This window comes from Urocitellus parryii, chromosome 11 (genome assembly GCF_045843805.1).
Source record: "Urocitellus parryii isolate mUroPar1 chromosome 11, mUroPar1.hap1, whole genome shotgun sequence".
NCBI lineage: Eukaryota > Metazoa > Chordata > Mammalia > Rodentia > Sciuridae > Urocitellus > Urocitellus parryii.
In genome coordinates, this window is record NC_135541.1 from 19178123 (window position 1) to 19197647 (window position 19525).

The following is a 19525-nucleotide window of genomic DNA, read 5'->3' on the forward strand; positions in this document are numbered from 1 at the left end:
CCCAACACCTCAGGTTCACCCTGACAAGTGAGGGGAGCCCTGTCAGTCTCAGCCCCCAGGCTGCTTCTTTCTGCATGGCTAGGTAGACAGTATGGACTTAAATATCTGCTGAATGAAAGAATAAATAAGTGGGTAGATGAGTAGGAACTGGTGGCTGCGAAGTCATGGAAGAAAGCATGGGACTAAAGAATTTCATTCTTTTATTGAAGCTTACAGTTTCACTGGACTTTTGGCCCCATATGGTAACTCACACATTAAAAAAAAAAAAAAAAAAACCAAAACAAACAAAAAAAACAGCATTGGCAGTGGGAGGTGACATCTGTCCTCCAGGAACTAAAGCAGAGCAGAGCATGGCAGGCAATTGAAGGGTCCAAGCTTTGGAGGGCAGTAGCCTGGCTGAGATACCCAGAGAGCAGACTGTCCCAGCTCCCTGAGCAGGGACAGCCCCCAGTTAGAAGTTCACACACAAGGACTTGTGGATGTGAATGAGCAGGAACCCAAGCCACTGGTCCCACAGGCAAATCTCTCTCAAGCTTGGTCAAATTCCATTTTGGAGAAGCTGGGCTCATCTGACAGGACAGTCGCTGAGGGAAGGCAGATGCTAACGGTAAGAGGCTGAAGAACACTTATCACTGGTGTCAGAGCACAGAGGGGGAAGCTAAGGGCCAGAGGCACAGCCGATTGCTCAGGCCTGTCAGGACACTCAATTTCCAGTCCTCTCCTAGGTCAGGCTCCTTCCTACCTGTATGGCCACAGTCCAGGGATCCATTATTTGGTGGCTCTGATGCAGAATCCTCAACCCTCTTTGGGAACAGTGCTGCATCAAGCTAGGGAGAATTTTTTTTAGGAGGGGAAAGAGAGGCCCACATACTTCTCCCACTCTAAGGAGTCAGGAAAGGTCCTTGGTGTGCTCCACTGTCTACAGATAGGCTGGGTCATAGCATCCGAGAAGCTGTCATGGTGACGAAGTCCTCGAAGCTGAGCCGAATGTTGCCCTGCACCGCAGTGTCCTTCTCTCGGAAGGCCTCGGTCAGCACCTGCAGCTGGGTGCATACCTGAATGAAGCGGTCGAGCTGCATGGCGGGACTGCCAGAGCGTGGGCAGTAGCGGGAGACCAGGAGCTGGGTGAACTGGGGGCTCAGGTTGTAGCCCATTTGGGACAGAGCTGGAAAGGAGGGGCACACAAAGCAGACACACAAAAACCTGCTGTGAGCAACTCCACTGACCAGCAGCACCGGAGCACACGGAGCAGGGGACTTCTAGGATACAGGCATGGAAGCACCAGGAGGCCAGAGAAGTCCCGCAGGTCTGTTCAGGTGGTCAGGCGCACAAGAGGGGCTCTGTCTGGAGGTTCCCCTTAGCTGGAAGGCCCCCTCCCTCTTTCTCCAAATCTCCCTTAGAGAAGCTGGCAAGAGTAGTGCCAGTACTGATCCCTCCCTCCCTCTTGCCAGGGGCAGAAGTGGTGTTCTCACCACCCACACACCTGTTTAGTCTGACTGAAACCCATGGCCAGGGCAAAGGACCAGATTCTCTGTAGCTTTTTCTCTCTCCTAGGTGAGGAAGCTCCCCACTGGGTTCTCACCAATAGCTAGCCCCATTCTAACAGGCAGCTAACCACACAAGCTACCTGTCCTCCTACCTACTGGTCTGGGCTCAGATGGCAGGCTGTGGACCCAGCGTTGGATCAGAACCAGACTTGGAGTTGTGCTCTTAGGTCATCTTACTCAGCTTCAACTTTTACTCCACTCCACCTCCGTACCCACCCTGTGCCAGGGATTGAACCCAGGAGTGCCTTGCCAGGGAGCTACTAGTCCTTTTTATTTTTTGAGACAGAGTCCTGTTAAAGTTGCTAAGGCTGGCCTCAAACTTGCAATTCTCTTGCCTCAGCCCCCTGAGTCACTGAGACTACAGGTGTGCACAACCAAACCTGGCTCAACTGCAATTTTAGAGTGCTATGGGTCCTGGAGACAAAAAGGAAACAGCCTCTGGCAGAGGTGGCAGCAGAACCTTGCTTTCTGAGACCCTGTTCAGGGCTCTTTCCATTCTATATGCTGGGAACTAGAGGGAAGAGCCACACAGACTAGTCTCCAAGAGTGGGCCTGCACTAGGACAGCATTTTGTGGTACGGGTGGACACATGAAAGGGCACATGTTCTGTTTTAGGAACTAAAGAGAAGAGTCCAGCTCTGCCCTGCCCACCATGCCCTTGCATGGGCCTCACCTTGCTGCAGCTCTGTGTAGCTGATGGAACCTGAGTGGTCCCGGTCATACTGTTGGAAGAGGTTCTTCCACTGCTGGATGAATTTCCACAGCGCTGAGAAACCATAGACATCAATGCGGCCTGACTTGGTCTTGTCAAACATGTCTGAGGGGGAGAAGGCAAAGGATGGCCAAGGGTACCATTGAAGCAGCCCCTTTCCCAGGCTGCAGTAGAAGACTCCACAGGACTGCAGGTCTGAGACACGAGCATCAAGGGATAAAAAAGCCTCTTCCCTGGTTGCCTCAGCCCCACTCCACTCAGAACTTCATTTTCTCTGCTGGGTTGAAGGCTGAGCCCCCCACCCAGCCATTTCCTGCCAGGGGTGGGAGTGCCCATCTGCAGAATGGGAAACCAAATCAGCCTATGACTTATTAGTCTAGAGAGAAACAGTTCTCAATTTAGGGGAAATCACCTTGAACCCCACTTTATCCCTGAAATTTTCCCTGGCCAAAGAATTTCTCCCAAGTGACCATCCACCCACCTACTGTCAACTGTCAGTGGCTGTGCACCAGCTCAATCCCACAAGGAAGGGCTGGGACTCACTTATCATCATGAGGCATGTCTCGTCATTGAATGAAGACCAGTTGGAGTTGACCAGGGCCTGCTTTAGCTCCTTCTTGGAGATGTAGCCACTGTGATCTGAGTCCACTGACTGGAACCAGGAGTAGGCCTCAGGATCCACATTGGGTGGGACACCACCTGGGAAAAGGGTGTGAACCAGGGAAGTCAGACCCAGGCCTCTAGGCCAATCTGTTGAAATGCTGGGCAGGGCCAGCCTCAGTGCCTCCCTGTCTCCTTTCCTACCCACATCTCCCCCATCAAGCTGAAATTCTTACTCTGGTGGAAAAGGCCTCAAGGTAGACTCAAAAGTATTTGCAATTGCTTTCTACCCCAAGAGTACTTCACACTTCTGTATAGTGCCCCAGTCACTTCTTTGTTTCCTGTCCCCTTGGAGCATGTCAAGAATTCTCTGGGGAAGGTAAGCTGAGGGATCAGCAATAGATGAAAGAGGAGAAGCAAAGAAGTCTATCCATCTTAGAAAGAACTTATACTAATTAGCCAGAAAAGAGGCTCCTGTACATGTGAAAGGATCATGGGTAGTTGTGAAGGATGGAAACCACTGCCCAGTCCAGAAGGCGAGGCCAGAAGGGAAAAGGTTTGCCTGACTGAGGGGTGGTCTCAACTCCTTGGATAAAATCCAGGCAGTGTCAGTGGGGAGTGAGATTCATAGTCTCCAGAAAGAGAGTTTCTACAACCCATGTGTGCCGTGCTGTGTGTGTCGTGGAGCTCAGGCTTTATAATCAAATCCTCCTCTCATCCTTACTAGCCTTACTAGTCTGTATGACTTCAGGTGAAATGTGTAACTTTCTGAGAACTGATTTCCCCATTTCTAAAATGAACCCACTTCCCAAGGTTATTGTGATGATTAAATGAGATAACAGCAAAGTAAGGTTCCTTAGCAAAGGGACTGGAATGCGAGCCATCAGAGACATTGTCACTAAGGAAGGAATATTCCAGCTGGGTCTGAGAGGATGATCAGGAGTGAGGCGGGGAGAAAAAAGAGCAGGTGGCAAAGGCACAGGTGTGTTAAGAGCATTCCAAGGGGTCTTGCTTTGTGGGAAGGAAGGGTTGATGACAGATTCGGAGGCTGGAAAGGCCTTTAGGATCCTCCTGGGAGCAGAGGGGCATGGCTAAGGGTCAAATCTGTCTTCCAGAACAGTGGTTTCTAACACCAGACATGGTCCTTCCAGGACTCCAATGCAGATGATGTCTGGATCTTGCTTTATGGGCTGGCTACACTGAAGAGGAGAGGAGAGGCACTGGCAAGAGAGTAAGCAGCAGAGGGTGAATGACAGAGAGTCCAAGGCCTATCCCTCCTTTCTAGCCCTAGGGATTAACACGAGCCTCAGGCCCTGGAGGACGTCTCAGGGCTGGGGCTCATTTTCCTATGGGCTCAGAGACAGGATTTTTTAAAAGTGTGGAAATCTGTGGTGAAGTTGCTGAGCTGAAAGCAAATGACCAGACACTCTGGGCTTTAAGAAGATAAATGCCACTGGCTGGCACTGCTCAGAACCCCCGAGGTTCAGGCAGCTCCCCTTGGACCACCTGCCTGCGCATGTAAACTCACACACCGCCTGCTTCCCAGCAGGACATTCCCTGGAGGCCCTTCCCAAGCACCAAAGTGGTTCCAGGCTGCTTTGCTGGTGGCTTGGTCTCCCAGGAACAATCATTCTGTCAAGGAGCTAACTGAAATGGGCTTAGAGAGGAAGCAGAGCACTGGTACCCACTTTCCCTGGCCTTCTGTCTGAGATTGTTCAGAAATCTTCACGGAGGCTATAGCCCACACCCAAAGCTCTGCCTCCACCGAATCTCCAAGTCTCTGTCCCTCTCCTGTCCAGTACTGCATCTCCTGTCTCTCTGCTTTTTGTTTCCCTTATCTCATCCTCCTGTCTTGCCTCAGCATTTTTAAAAATATTTTTTAGTTGTTGATGGACCTTTATTTTACTTATTTATATATGGTGCTGAGAATCGAACCCAGTGCCTCACACACGCCAGGCAAGCGCTAGCATTTTTTAAAAGTAAGGTCCATGCCATATCTGCTATCACATTAAATGCCACGTACTTCTTTGCTGAGAATGCCCTAGAACGAGTCCTCTCAGAGAATATTATTTAATGAAGCCCCTCCCATGGCCTGGACACTGTGCCATTACTTGTACATTCTCATTGAATCCATGTGAACAACTCCATGAGGCAGTGGCATTGCCCCATTTTACAGGTATGGGCACTGAGGCTCAAAGATGTAGTTTGGTCAGGTCAGTAAGTGTTCAAAAGACAAGCTTTCAACAATTAAGCCATCTTGCCTTTCTATAGATAGTGATCAGTCTCCCTCACACAAGAATGGGCTTGTCCCCTGGTACACTACATTACTATCTCCAACTGTTTGCTGATTTCCTCCTCCTTATAAAAGCACTGTACATGTTCTCCCACTGCCTGGCAACTTGTAGAACCCCTCCACGGCAGAAGCATCCATTCCCATCCTATTGCTATCAGGCTTAGCCAGGAGTTGTGCTTTGGCCAAAACAATGTGAATAGATAACACATAGGGTACTTCAGAGTAGAAATTTAAAAAGCCTTTGTCCATCCCTGCTAGCTTCCTGATCCTTTTCTCTGCTACAAGGATAACATTTTCCAAATAGGGGATGCTCCTTCAGCCTGGATCCCAGAGTGAAAAGACACATGGAGCAGAAACTCAGCTGCCAACCTGCAGCTGCTGACATATGAGCAAGAGTAAATAAGCGTGAGTAAGCAATAGAAATTACTGCTTGTTGTGAGCTGAGGAGATTTCCATAGCCAAGATAGCTGACATCTTCTCATTCTGCTGATGCAGGCTGAAGCTGGAAGCAAGATGCTCTGGTGCCAGAGACCAGGGTGCCTGCACACCCGTACATGAAGGACAGGATGGGACTCAGAAGCTGGGTAGAGGCACCTAGAACGTAAGATCCTACTTACCCTGTCCATAAGGCCCAGGCTGCTGGGCACCATAGGAACTTGGAGGTGGCTGACTATAGGGGCCACCTGGGGCAGCACCACCATATGGTCCTCCTGGGGTTCCAGGGGGGAGCCCCCCAGCATTGGGGTATCCATAGGGTCCTCCACCAGCTGGTGGTCCATAAGGCCCTCCAGGGGCAGGACCCCCATAACCTCCACTGCCATACTGCCCTCCACCATGTGGGGGTCCAGGGTAGTAGCTACCCGGAGGGGCTCCAGGTGCCTGTCCTGTAGCTCCTGGGCAGCCCTGCAGGAAGAACAAGATATCAGTCAGAATGATAAACTAGAAACTAGCCACAGTATGGCACTCCATAGCTGATCCCACTGCCGTTCTTTCAAAGGGTTCTACAGGTAGGGTTGGAATTATAGTCCCCTTGCTCAATGGGCAACCTGAGGCTCCTACAGAAGGGATAAGTTATCCAAGGTCACACCACCAATGTCTGCAGAGTCAGGTGCTGAAATCCTGCCCTCCTGACTCCCCTTTCTTGCACACCAAGGTGCTTTACAAGGGCTGGGATCATGTCTGGTTTGCCACTTTATCCCCAGCAACCAGTACACAAAGGATGCTCAGTAAATACTTAATGTATGAATAAGCAGGCAAATGAATCAAATGGGATCCCAAGTGTTCACCCTGTGGTACCTCCATGTCTATCTGCAGAACTCACAGCACAAATGCAGACTCTACCACACAGCTGTGACCCTCATCAGTCACCAGTGATGTAGCCACAGTATGGATATACCCACAGCATGTCTTCCTTAAGCTCCACCAGCTCAAGATGCAAGAACATTTTCCTATCCTCACTCATAACTCTGAGGCAGGCAGGGAGACACTATTCCTAAGGTAATAGGGCCCAATGGTTAAAAAAAAAAAAAAATTCAGTTCAAATTCAGGTTCTGTCACTTACTAACTAGCCTAATGACTTATCCTAAGCCTCAGGATCTTCTACTGTAAAATGGAAATAATAATAGTGCCTACCTTGGGTTGCCACATGAATGAAATGGGACCAGTCATGTGAAGGGCCATGACATAGGGCCTGACACAGAGTAAGCATTTGATACACGTTAACTATTAATAATATCTCTATCTACAGAGGAGGCAACTCAAGTCCAGGGAGGTCACATACCAACTGTGTGGAGGAGCTGGGCCCAGAACCCAGGTCTCCTGGCTCAAAGGTCAGGGCATTAGAGAATACAAGGGGACATTACACTCTCTTGTCCATCTCTGCATGCTTCTATCCAGGGATTCTTGAGGCTCAGAGTGTTCCGCTGCATGTCCCTAAAAGGCCAGCACAGGGCTTGGCAGAGCACAGCCCTAACCTATCTGCAGACCAGCTGAGCTCAAGGACACAGGGGAGAGCTGGCCCAGCTGAGGATCTGAGAACGGTACAGGTTCTTTTATGTGTGTGTGGTACTGGGGTTTGAACCCGGGGACACTCTACCCCTGAGCCACATCGCCAGTCCTTTTTATTTTTATTTTCTGTTTTGAGACAGGGTCTTGCTAAGTTGCCAAGGCTGGCCTTGAACTTGTGAGTTGCTGGTATTACAGGCACATGCCACTGTGCCCAGCTTGGTATAGGTTCTAGAAGTGTGCTAGATCAACTTGTAGGTACCCCAAGGTCCTAGCATTGAAAACTATGGCTTTCTCTTTTTATTGTGTCTGACAGCTTCTCAATTACCCTCAAGGCTAAAGTCAAACTCATACTTCCTCTAAAAAGGGGCTTGCTTGCCCAAGGGAGGCTTCACAGGGGAAGGCAAGACGCAGGCACTGCCACCTTCCCCATTCTGCACTGTGGGAGCTTCCTCCTGGAGACTGCTAGGGCTGGCAGCAAGGCTCTCACAGACAGTGGAGTCAGATTCAAAACTCTTTTCTCACCAGCTGAGTTCATGACTATGGGCCAGTGGCTTAATCTCTCTGAACCTGCTCTTTACAAATAAAATATGATAAATCCTTTCTTCAATGGTTATGCCATCAGTTACAAGAATTAAACACAGCAAAGTTCTATTAATTTAATTTTTAGCTAAACAATCCTTTTTTTAAAAAAAATATTTATTTTTTAGTTTTCAGCAGACACAACATCTTTTTGTTTGTATGTGGTGCTGAGGATGGAACCCGGGCCACACGCATGCCAGGCGAGCGCGCTACCGCTTGAGCCACATCCCCAGTCCAGCTAAACAATCCTTTGATGACATAAAATAAATACAATTGATCAAAGAAAGTTGCTTTGGCTGTAGCCAGGTGGGGTTCCAGATCCTTGGTCACATGGACTCCCTGCCTAGATTTTGAGAGGACTGAGAAGCCTCAGAGTAACTCAAAAGAGTCCTAAAACCACTAATGGAAATAAACAGTTCTTCCAACATAAGGCAAATGATCAATAAATCCTTGCTGTATTATTATTATATGAATTATTATTGTCAGCAAAGGTAAACCCTGTGGGATTTAAAGGAGAATGGACATTCTGAAGGAGCTTGCAGTTAACAGACAGGCATGCAGATACTCCACAACACCTAACAGACTAGCATAATAGGTGTTTAACATGCACACATAAGCCACAGTGACATGGGACTTCAAAGAAAAGAGGGTAAAATCAGGGATGGTTTTCCACAGGAAAGTGGCATTTGAGCTCGGACTAAAAGAATGAACAAAGCTGGGCGTGGTGGCACACACTGGAATCCCAACAACTAAGCTGAAGCAGGAGGATGGCAAGCTTGGGGCCAGCCAGGGCAAGTTAACAAGACCTTATCTCAAAATTTAAAAATTAAAAGGGACGGCTGGGGTTATAACTCAATGGTAGAGCGCTTGCCTCGCATGCATGAGGCCCTGGGTTCGTGAGGCCCTGGGTTCAATCCTGAGCACTATGTAAAAATAAAGATATATGTCCATCTACAACTAAAAAAAAATTTTTTTTAAATTAAAAGGGAATCTAGCACAGTGGTAGAGCACCCTCAGGTTCAATCCCCATCAAACTACCAGTATCATGAAAAAAAACCAAGATTCCCAAGGGGGTTGAGAGGTGTGACAAGAGAGGTACACTGCAGGCCAGTCACGTAACCTAACCCTCTGGACCTGGAGAGAGGAAGGAACTTTCCCAAGCCATTCTCTGAATTGAAGGCACAGGTGGTGCCAAACCACTCCCACCAATCTGCACCTGAAGACTCTCAGTACCTCCAGCTACAGTGCTCCTCCCTTAAGCAACAGTATCCCAGAGTAAGATGGAGGTGGGGGGGAACTCTGCGGTATCTGGGCATACCCAAAGGACAGGCTGAACACCATGCCCGGAAGCTGGTACTGCAAAGCCATGAGCTGTCCTGGCCAAGGACATCTGAGGCCCAGCCCTCCCACCTGGGACACATCCCCGGGACCACAAAGCAGGTGCACCCAGGCAGTTCTTCTGCCCTCCCAGCTACCACACTCCAGACAGAGACCTGTGTGCCTGGGACAGTCTGAGAGTAACTAAATCCTCTTCTTGCATTATACATATTCAAACACTATTGGCAGAATATCACCAACGATCCCCTGAGAAGATGTCAGGAGGCCTATTTCTCAGATAAAGAAACTGAGGTACAGAGCTATTAAATGACTTCATTCAGCAAGCATTTTAGAGCAACATTATACCAGAGTCTGTGCTTGGCCTGAGGGCATAAAACTAAATGGGACCCTGCCTTTGAGTACCCAAAGATAATTATGATCTGATCTGATCGGTGTTAGCAAATTCTTCTTACATGCTATGAAGGAATTTACTTTGTTTGCTGAATGAATAAATAAGCAATCTTATGAATGATGCATGAAGTGAGTCAAGGAAGGCTTCTCAGCCGAGGCAGCAGTGACATTGGAGTTGGTCCTTGAAGGATGCATGGGCATTCCCCCAAGAGGAAGATGGTGAAGGACGCTCCAGACAGAAGGCTAAAGAAAGATAAAGCACAGACTTACATAAGCAAGCACAGTGTGGTCAGAGAATGGGCTGAAGAGCAGAGGTGCAGAGGTGGGAAGAAACCAGTGTGAATTGAGAAAGGCCCTTGACACACTCCCTGACCAAGCATCTCTCCCACCCGCCCTTCAGTCAGTGGATGCCTTTGGTGCCAAAGAGTACTTTCTATCTATTTAGCATCTCTCCACCCAACAATAAGCTCCCTAGGGATAAACACTGGGCCTCATTCATCAAGGTACCCCAGGGTCCAGCACAGTGCCTGACACCTGCAAACCTTCATAAATATTTGAACAAATGACCACCACTCTAAAGTGTTTGGGCTTTATGCTGAAGAAAACAGCACCACAGAAGGGTTTCCAGTAGGGGAGTAATGAGAGCAGAGCCCTGTTTAGAGAACCAGCAGAGATGTGGACGTGAGCTAGTGGGGGAGGCAGGGGCCCAGGTACTGGGCAGGCAGACCTGAACCAGACAGAGAATTGGGAACAAGGAGACCAGGATGGATTCTGAAGCTATTTCAGAGATAGACTAGACATGACTTGACAACTAATTAGATTAGGCAAGAGATGGAGGGGGAGTGAGGAGAGGGAAGTGTTTAGAATGACTCAGGTTTCTAGCTTGCACAGATGACGGAAGTAGAGCCACCAACTGATGATACACAATCCAGGATGAGAGGAAGTGTGCTTTCCCAGGGTCACTGAGTTCTTTGTAAATGTCTGAACAAGAAATGAAAAACAGAGCCCCTGACTCCACATTCTTTTATACTACTTGGTGCTGCCAACCCTTTGAGAGTTTTTCCAAAAGGATTTTAAAATAATAAATATAAGATTGTGAAAGAGGGGAGAAAAAAGGCAGGAGGAGTTCATTCAGTAACCATGGTTTCCAAAGTATCACCAAAAAAGCATCTCTAGGTCTTTAGCTAATTGCAAATAAGCTACATTTGATATATTAGGGGCTTGTGGAGGGGGGACACAATTATTAAAGCTCTGCTAGGTGCTTCCAGTTCAATCAACTTTCATTGATTTTCAGTTCTAAGGTTAAATACTATTATTCCCATTTCAGAGATGAGAAAATTAAGGAGCACAGAGTTCAACAATGTGCCCAAGATCACGAAGCTAGAATGGGCAAGTTGGGATTTTAAACAGTGTCTGCATGAAGGGGTGCCTGGCATGTTCCTGCACCACATTCTGTAAAATGCCTGTGTCAAATACGATGGCTTTCTACATTGGGCAGGCTCAGAGGGGAAAGACTGGAGTAGGTGATCTTTCAGAGCCTTCAGGCCCAGAAATCAGGGAGTCTCAGAGGAATCTCATATTCTTTTTTCACTCCAGCACCAAGATCTAGTTTGAAGGTCACATATTGGAAGAAATCCCACAGACCCTTCAGTCCAACCTCTCAGTTGATAACACTGTCTCTGCAGCACCACTGGAATCTCTATTTGCACTCCTGCTAGTGATAAAGAGCTCACGCCCCCCCGCCCCAAATAACCCACTCAGAAAGTCCTGCATGGGTTTTTTCCTCCACTTTTAGCTCCAAAGGCTCATTCTTCTACCTGCAAGACCCTTCTGAGGCCCAGAAGTATCAAAGGCTGAGTCCTGCTGAGGAAGGAAGGAGGCTGCACTGAAAGAGAAGCCTGTGCCCTGGAGCTTCCCGTCAAGTGTCTACTGGAGTGGCCAGAAGCCCAAATAAGGGGTTGAACGATCACAAGAAGACATAAGGTGCCCAAACTCACCAGCAGAGCTTCCTAAAACATTTAAAGGACAGAAACATGCAAACAAAGAAAAATGAGCCAAGAACTGTGCCAAGACCACCTCTGTGCTGACACTCCAAAATCTTTCTTTCCAGCTTCATCTCCCCTGAGCTGCAGACCCACATATCCAAAGGCTTCCTGCCAAAACTATGCCTACCTCTGTGTTCCCATTTCCTGCTATCTACCTCAGTCACCTAAACCCAAAGCCCTAGTACCCTCCGGGGTACCTTCTCTTTCTTCCCTTCGTCAATTAAACACCAAGTTTTATTAACTCTACCTCTTGAACACACCTCAAATCAACCTTCACCAGGTCACTGTTCTTTTTAGCCCAGATTACCTCAGTGGTTTCAAACTGCCTCAGTCTCTCCATTCTCATAGTGTTCCACGGTAAGAGTTCCAAAGGACAAATGAGCTTCCCTGCTACCCTTAGAATAAATTCACTCTCTCCAAAAGGCATACAAGGGATCTAGCCCTTGCTTATCTTTCTGGTCTTATTTCTTGCCCCTTTCCCTGTCACAATTACTACTAGACTGCTTTTCTTTTCTTTTCTTCTTTCTTTCTTTCCTCCCTCCTTCCCTCCCTCCCTCTCTCTTTCTTTCTTTTTTCAAGACACGGTATTGCTATGTTGCCCAATCTGGTCTTGAACTCCTGGGCTCAGATGATCCTCTTGCCTCAGCCTTTCACGCAGTTGAGACGAAAGGTGGGCCCCACCATGGCCAGCTAGACTGATCTTAAACTTCTCCCCAAATACTGGGCCTACTTGCTTCCTGGTTTTTGTGAACTTATTTCCTCTATTAGAATACAATTTCCTTCTTCACCTAGCTAACTCCTACTGGTGATTCAGTTTTTGGATTATCCCCAAAGCTTAGAAACATACAGATTCCTGGGTAAAAAACAGGTCTGAGGTGGGCCCTAAAAGTGTGTTGTTTTAACAAGCTATCAAATGGCTCTGATGAAGACCGGCCACTGAGAAACAATGGCAATGTTTTCCCAGAAAAGTCTTCTTGCACCCCTAAACTAAGGTATCCTGCTATCCTAGTACCTTACACTTATTCCCATTTAATACTTATCATACTGATTCTATAATCAACCTATCTACATACCTCTTCCACTTAAGAATATTTACCACATACCAAACACCATACCAGGATTGATATGGATTATCACGTTTAATCTTTATGAGAATTCTGAGGTAGATACTGTTATGATTTCTTTTCGAAAGAGGGGAAACCAAACTTCAGACCTTTGCAACATTCTTCTGCAAAAAAAAATTTCAGAGATTTGAAATCAAATCTCTCTGGCCTCAGAGATCAAGCTCTTAAGAAATCCTTCAAGCTGGTTCTCCCACAAGAGCAAAGTTTACTACTCCAAAATCAGTCCATGCTCGAGTACCCTGGGCTGAAGGCAATGGAAAATTACAGGAATTGTGACTCCTAGCAGTGGGTGGGAATCCTCCAGGACCATGTAGCAGGTGGGAAGAGGCAGCACTGACCAAACCTCTGGATGACTTGAACCAGTTTTCTTTCTTAGAATACCTGGGACAAGTCAGCAGGTAAAGTAAAGTGGGGTGGAGGGGGGAAAAAGCACCATTTCTTCTATTCCAGAACCCTTTTCTCCCTGCATTCCTTTTTGACATTTCTCTCCAAGCATAAGTCCAGGCAACATGACACTGTAACAGAATGCAGAAGCAAAAGCTGCCACCACACACAAGCATGTATAAGCAATGTGCCAAACTCCTTGTAGGCTTTGCTGCATTTCTTCCTCATTTCAGTCCTTTATACAGATATTATTTCTCTCATCCTACATGTGAGGAAACTAAGATTTAGGGGCCCTTATATGGTCTGTCCCAGGACACATAACTATTAAGTGACAGAGTTAGGATTCTAGTCCAGTTGTGTCTGACCTGATGACTTGAGCCAGTTTTCTAGGATGCATACAAAACTCATCCCCAAAGCTCAGTAACGTGCAGATAGGTCTTTTAACAAGCTGTCAGATGACTCCAATGCAGACCAGCCACTGAGAAACAATGTACTATGGCAATGTTTTCCAAAATTGCATTTCTCAGGAATGCTAATATCACAAAAATGACTGATATAAAATACATCTTCTATTTATTTCTGGAAGAGTTACAATGTACATTAGCAAATTAAGAATTCTAATCTGTCCTATAATGAATAAATCAATTCTGCTTGACATGTATTTCCCAAAATTTTTGACCACAGAATTCTCCTCTATTAACAATAACTATTAACATCTCACAAAACTCAGCAAATGGAAAGGGGTTTGGGAAACACTGCTATGATACAATTCCTCCTAACCCAGCCCATGCTGGTCTCTCTAAAGAATTCTAAGTTTTAGGGGCTGGGGTTGTGGCTCAGTGGTAGAGCGCTTGCCTAGCGTGTGTGAGTTCCTGGGTTCGATCCCCAGCACCACATACAACTAAATAAACAAAATAAAAGTATGTGCAACTCAAAATATTAAAAAAAAAAAAAAAAGAATTCTAAGTTTTAGCGCTGGTGTCACCCTTATTTGCTATGTGTGACATCTAAGCCACTTAACCTCTCTGGGTTTGTTCCTCAGTGGTAAATTGGGGATAACAATCTCTGTATGACACTTGAGCCTTCATGATAGATGTAATGGAAGTCCAAATGCCCTGTAAACTGGATATAGGAGTGCACCTTCTGGAGTGATTCTTGCTACATTTTCTGGTGTGTCAGTTGAGTTTAGTAATATCACATTTGATCTTGTTTTCCAATTTTTCTTGCATGAAATTTATCTCCTAAAGTACTACATGATTTTGGACAACTTAGAACCCCTCCTGAGATTGTTTCCTCCTCTTTAAAATGAGGGGGCTGTTTTGAGGGCCTCCCGGAAATGACCATCTTAAAAGTTTAGTAAAAGGGCTGGGGATGTGGCTCAAGCGGTAGTGTGCTCGCCTGGCATGAGTGCGGCCCGGGTTCGATCCTCAGGACCACATACAAACAAAGATGTTGTGTCCGCCGAAAACTAAAAAAAAATAAATATTAAAAATTCTCTCTCTCTTTAAAAAAAAAAAAAAGTCTAGTAAAAATCAAAACTCTAAAAGGCAACATGTTACACCATGCTTTGTGCCAAATGCTGTAAAAGCATCACCTCATTCTTTTCAAAACTGCTCTGAGAAAGATCCTATTATTTGGCCCTAATTTAGAGGTGGACCCTCTAAACTACCCTATCAACATCCTGCCACCTAACAAAGCATTTTGGCCACAGAATCATATTATGGTGTTCTTGGCTGGTTTGAAATAAACTGTCAAGTAAGGAAGAGGCATTTGTAGACAGCCCAGGTTCTGTCGTTGGCTCTGCTGCCTAAGTACTTGGTGACTTCAGATAAACTGTGTCTTCTCTGGTTTTCACTTTTCCTAAGTGAAATGGAGACGTTGAGCTATGTCAGTGATCAGACCAGCTCAGTTGAGGATCTTGGTACCACCACAATGTCTCCTGATTATTCTGAAGCAGTACGTGAGTAGGAAAATCTGTATTTCTTATCCGACTCCCTAATGACATCGAAGAAACCAGAGCGCTAAACACCTTATCAGCACGGAAGACCCCGCCCAGGGCGTCCACGGGAGCCTTGGGAGGGTGTGGAGCCCAGGACGGGCCCAGACCGGATTTGTGGGGGTCCAGCCTGAATCTGTAGGGTCTGAAGTTTCCCAAATCATCCCAATCGAGGCGTCAGATGGGGCGGGACGCGACTTGAGCAGGGTGTGTGACGTGAGCCGGGTGCGACCGACAGTCCCTTTTTCCTTCTCCCTCGCGCGAGGCCTCGCTGAAGCGAACCTCAACGTGAGGAGGCGCAAACAACGCTGGGAGAAAGAAGAGTCCAGGGGCCGGGACTGGGCTGAGCGGGGCTAGGCCTCTATCTGCATTCGCGGGCCCCTAGCACACTCACCTGCCCATACGGATAGCTGGCCATGGCGACTCTGACGTGATACGTTGGTGATAGGCGGGGCTTCCTGCCCTCAAAGCCACCCCTCGCTGGGTCTGGGGGAGAAGCCGTATCTGAATGGACAGTCGGATTGTCAATCTTCGGCAAAATCGGCCGACGGAAGTGACGATACAGAGCGGTGGGCGGGTGCTTTTTTGATTTACCAGAAATTCTAAAAGACTTGTAGAGGGTTTCCGAGGTTCTGAGGGTTGTGCCGGCGCGCTTGTTTCTCCTTTTCCTGGCCAGAACTAGGTCCCAGGGCTGACCAGGTCAGGATATTTAGTGAGAAGCCTGGGTTGGGTGTTGCTGCGGTGGCCATGTTATAACCTGGCAAATTGGACGCATGATAGTGGCGTAGTTGCTGTCCTTCCCAAGTTCCCGCCCTAGGATGCCTTGACTACTGGGGAGCTAACTGAGGCCTCCTGGAAAGGGTAGAGGCTGTGGCGTCATGACATCGCTAGTGTCAAGACGCCGGTACCAGTTCGAACCCTTGGGGTGGTGCACAGATCTGTGGGCTTTGGAGAAAACCTCAAACTGTAAGAGTAGGAAGAAAGGTTGTTGGTACCTCTTCATAAATGGGGAAACAGGTTCTGAAAGGCAGCGACTTACTTGTCCTGGTTCACAGTGAGGTCGTGACAAATTGTGGCCTAGAACTGGGGTCAGGATGCCCAGGTCTCAGCAAGAACGTGTAAATTGGGATGTGTGTAGTCGAGAGGGATAAATAAAGAATGTCCATGCTTCTGCCCCTTTCAGTGCTTTATTCACTCAAATTACTCAATACAGTTTCACTCTATAGGTTCTTTTTTTAAAAAAAAAAATTATTTGTTTTAATTAGATACACATGACAGTACAATGAACTTGACAAATTATACATTTGAATCAGATGGGGTATAATTTCTCATTTTTCTGAGTGTACAGGTTGCAGAATCACGTTGGTCATGCAGTCACGTATATACCCACAGCAATAATAATGTCTATCTTATTCTGCTGTCCTTCCTTTCCCCCTTCCCCTCCCCTCCCCTCCCATCACTTCTCTCCACCCAATCTAATGTGACACACTTCTTTTTTTTTTCTTTTTCCTCACTTCGTCATACATGTATTCTATATAACGATGAGGGTCTCCTTCCATCTTCTGTGCAATTCCCCTTCTCCCTCCCTTTCCCTCCCACCTCTCTTCCTTATTTAGTGATAATCTTCTTCTCATGCTCTTCCTTCCTACCCCATTTTGAGTCACCCCCCTTATATCAGAGAAGACATTCAGCATTTGTTTTTTAGGGTTTGGCTAACTCTCTATAGGTTCTTAAGAAAACGACAATCCTTAATGCTAGGTACTGCAATAGACATAATCAATGCACAGCAAATGATTCTAGATTAGTTAATTCACAGCAAACAATTCTAGATTAATTTTTAAGCAGTGTAAATATACTTAATCATGACAGGCTAATAACAGACATTCCCTCTGCATACTAAGTTCAAATGTCAGATCAAAAGTCTTAAGTCCAGCAGATGCACATTCAGACCACGGTGATCAGCTCCAGAACCAAGGCAGGCTTCTCCTGGGGTGGAGTGGATGACTGGTTGAGGAGAGGGTAATATGGAGAAGTTGAGGCTCTCACCAAGGTCTAGATGAGGCAGTAGAGTTTGAGAGCTGTGAGGATCACACAGAGGATCAGGAAAACGATGACAAGCGATGGGATGTCAGACCAGGTCCTCATCAGGCTCTCCAGCTCGAGTGCATCCTTGTTTCGTCTGGCTGAATCCCTGTTCATTAACTCTATTATTTATACTAAATAATAATTTGGGGGCTTTTGACCCCTCTTTCAATCCTTATCAGCTACCATTGGATTTCTCCATGGCATCATTTACCCTGAGGTCAGAAACATCTGGTCTGGTGGTCTCCACCCTGATCTTCTCACCTTTCCCTCTTAGGTGAGGATAGCCTGCCAGGGGCTTCACTCTGTTATCAGGGTGAGGGGAACTAACTTGTCTGAGGCCATACTGGAGGGCTCTGTTAGGCGTGCCTGATTAGACTGGAGTTTTCAAACTGGAGTTCTTAAAATTGAGTTGTTTAGGCTCAAAAAAAGCCTAAGGCCATCCTCACACCTTGATAGATCAAATCTTTGTTCCTAAATGATTTCAATATTATGTACTTGCCTCTTGGGGTTCAGGTTCTATACTTGTTTGTCCGCTTCTACGGTTGTTTTGTTAATTTCTTCCACTCAGACAAGAATTGTGTCTGGTTTTACCTGTCATTGTATCTGCAATGCCCACACTGTGCTTTTTAAATAAACAAATGAATAAATGAGGGTTATAAGGCGTTACCCAGTCAGGCCCATCTTATCATATATCCAGGCATTTCCAAAATTACAATGTTGATCATCTATTTGCCCATGGACAGCCTGCAATATGTGCTTCTCATCCACACTGGCAAAATAAGGCCAATCTTTTTTTTTTATCACTTTTCCAGTCTTAGGTCTCACAGTCAACATTCCACCCTCCTACACACAATTCCACTATTGGACACTTTTGTTTTAATATGAGGATCTTAGTTTTATCACTTTCTAATGGTAAGATCTTGGGCAGATGAATTTTTCTTCTCTGAATCTGTTTTCTCAGCTGTGAGATACAAATATGTAAATTTGAAAATGAGCGTTTTGTCCCTGCGCAGACTTAAGGTCAAACCACTCCTTTCACTCTGTGTCTCAACTCCAATCCCCCCCTACTAACCCTCCCACATTCCCTCCAGCTCCAGAGCTAGCCACTCTTGCCAGTCTGCCTTTGCACTTGGCACTGTGGCTGTGCCATGTTCCGACCTGCCTTGTGTAAGAGTTATCTTTGATGTTTTCCTCAAAACCCATTCCTCTCCATCTCAGAAAATCCACCCAGTTTCTCAGGCCAAAAACCTAGGCTCATTGTTGTCTGTTTCTCTGCACACTCCCCGACCTCCACTTGCTCTAGTTAAAAAAATATGCCATGTTTGCTCTTTTCTCCCTGTTTACACTATCCTTCCAGTCCAAGACACCATCATCTGTAGCCTGAATCACTACAATAGCCTCCTGACCAGTGTTCCTGGTTTCACTCTTTCCCCCACACTCCATTCCCATAGGTAACCAGAGTAATCGTCTTAAACTCTGAGTCACATAATGTTATTCCCTGTCTTAAACTCCTGAGGGTTTACCATTAGTCTTACAATAAAAACTGAACTCATCCTTATGACCTTCATGGTCCTACATGACCTAGACCCTGCCTTGTGATGTGGGCCTCATTTCCTGCCATTGTTGTCTTTCTCCATTCCTTTCTGCCACATGGGTCTAGTTACCACCCCTGAAACACACTGAGCTCATTCTCACCTCCAGATCTTTGGTTTAGCTCTTTGCTTTTTCTGGAATATTTTATCTTGATTTTCCACTGATTGGCTCTTCCTGGTCATCCAGGTCTCAGTTGAACTATTACCTCAGCGGGGTGGGGGGGGCATTCCTTGATACCACATCTAAAGTACTCTGCCTCCCTACACACGTTCCATTCATTCATCACACCACTGAATCTTAATTTTTCATATTTGTCACTTGAATTATCCTCTTTTAAGGTTCACATGCATATTGTAAGGTTTACATGTGTACAGTAAGGTTGTAATTTTCTTACTCATTTCTCTGTCTCCAGCACCTAGAATAGGGCTTGGCATGAATTCCATGATTAATGGTTTTAATATCATCTTTGTATCAAACATACCCCAGGTGTGAGAAATTGTGCTAAGTGGTACTTAGTTTTTGCCACAGTCTCTTGAGCTAAATACTATCACCCATTTATAATGCAGAGCTGAAGTTCAGCGAGTCTAAGTGACTTCCTTAATATGAAAAGGATAAGTGGAGCCAGGTGCAGTGGCACATGCCTGTTATCCAGCAACTTGTGAGGCTGAGGCAGGAGGATCTGGAGTTAGAGGCCAGCCTCAGCAGCTTAGCAAGGCTCTACACAGCTTGGCAAGACCCTGTCTCAAAATAAAAAAATAAAAAGGGCTGGGCATGTGACTCAGTGGTTGAGCACCCCTGGATTTAATCCCTAGTAACCCCCCAAAAATATATC

General features: G+C 46.5%; 1 protein-coding gene across 1 annotated transcript; it reads right to left on the bottom strand.

Annotated features, from left to right (window-relative positions):
- Window positions 1-183: 183 nt before the first annotated feature.
- Window positions 184-15445, bottom strand: Pef1 (penta-EF-hand domain containing 1). Its single transcript, XM_026391693.2, has 5 exons — window positions 15410-15445; window positions 5770-6055; window positions 2803-2958; window positions 2221-2364; window positions 184-1165 (listed from the first exon to the last, which is right to left on the bottom strand). Exons 1-5 carry the CDS (start codon window positions 15431-15433, stop codon window positions 936-938), a joined length of 840 nt encoding a protein of 279 aa, XP_026247478.2. The 5' UTR covers window positions 15434-15445; the 3' UTR covers window positions 184-935.
- Window positions 15446-19525: the final 4080 nt, after the last annotated feature.

Bases quoted from the DNA above. Each gene is read 5' to 3' on its own strand.
- Pef1 (XM_026391693.2), bottom strand. From the start codon at position 15,433: ATGGCCAGCTATCCGTATGGGCAG. The intron at 2,365-2,802 runs GTGAGTCCCAGC...TCTCCCCCTCAG, and splicing joins GACATGCCTCATGATGATAA to ACATGTTTGACAAGACCAAG. The intron at 1,166-2,220 runs GTGAGGCCCATG...CCTCCTTTCCAG, and splicing joins CTACACAGAGCTGCAGCAAG to CTCTGTCCCAAATGGGCTAC.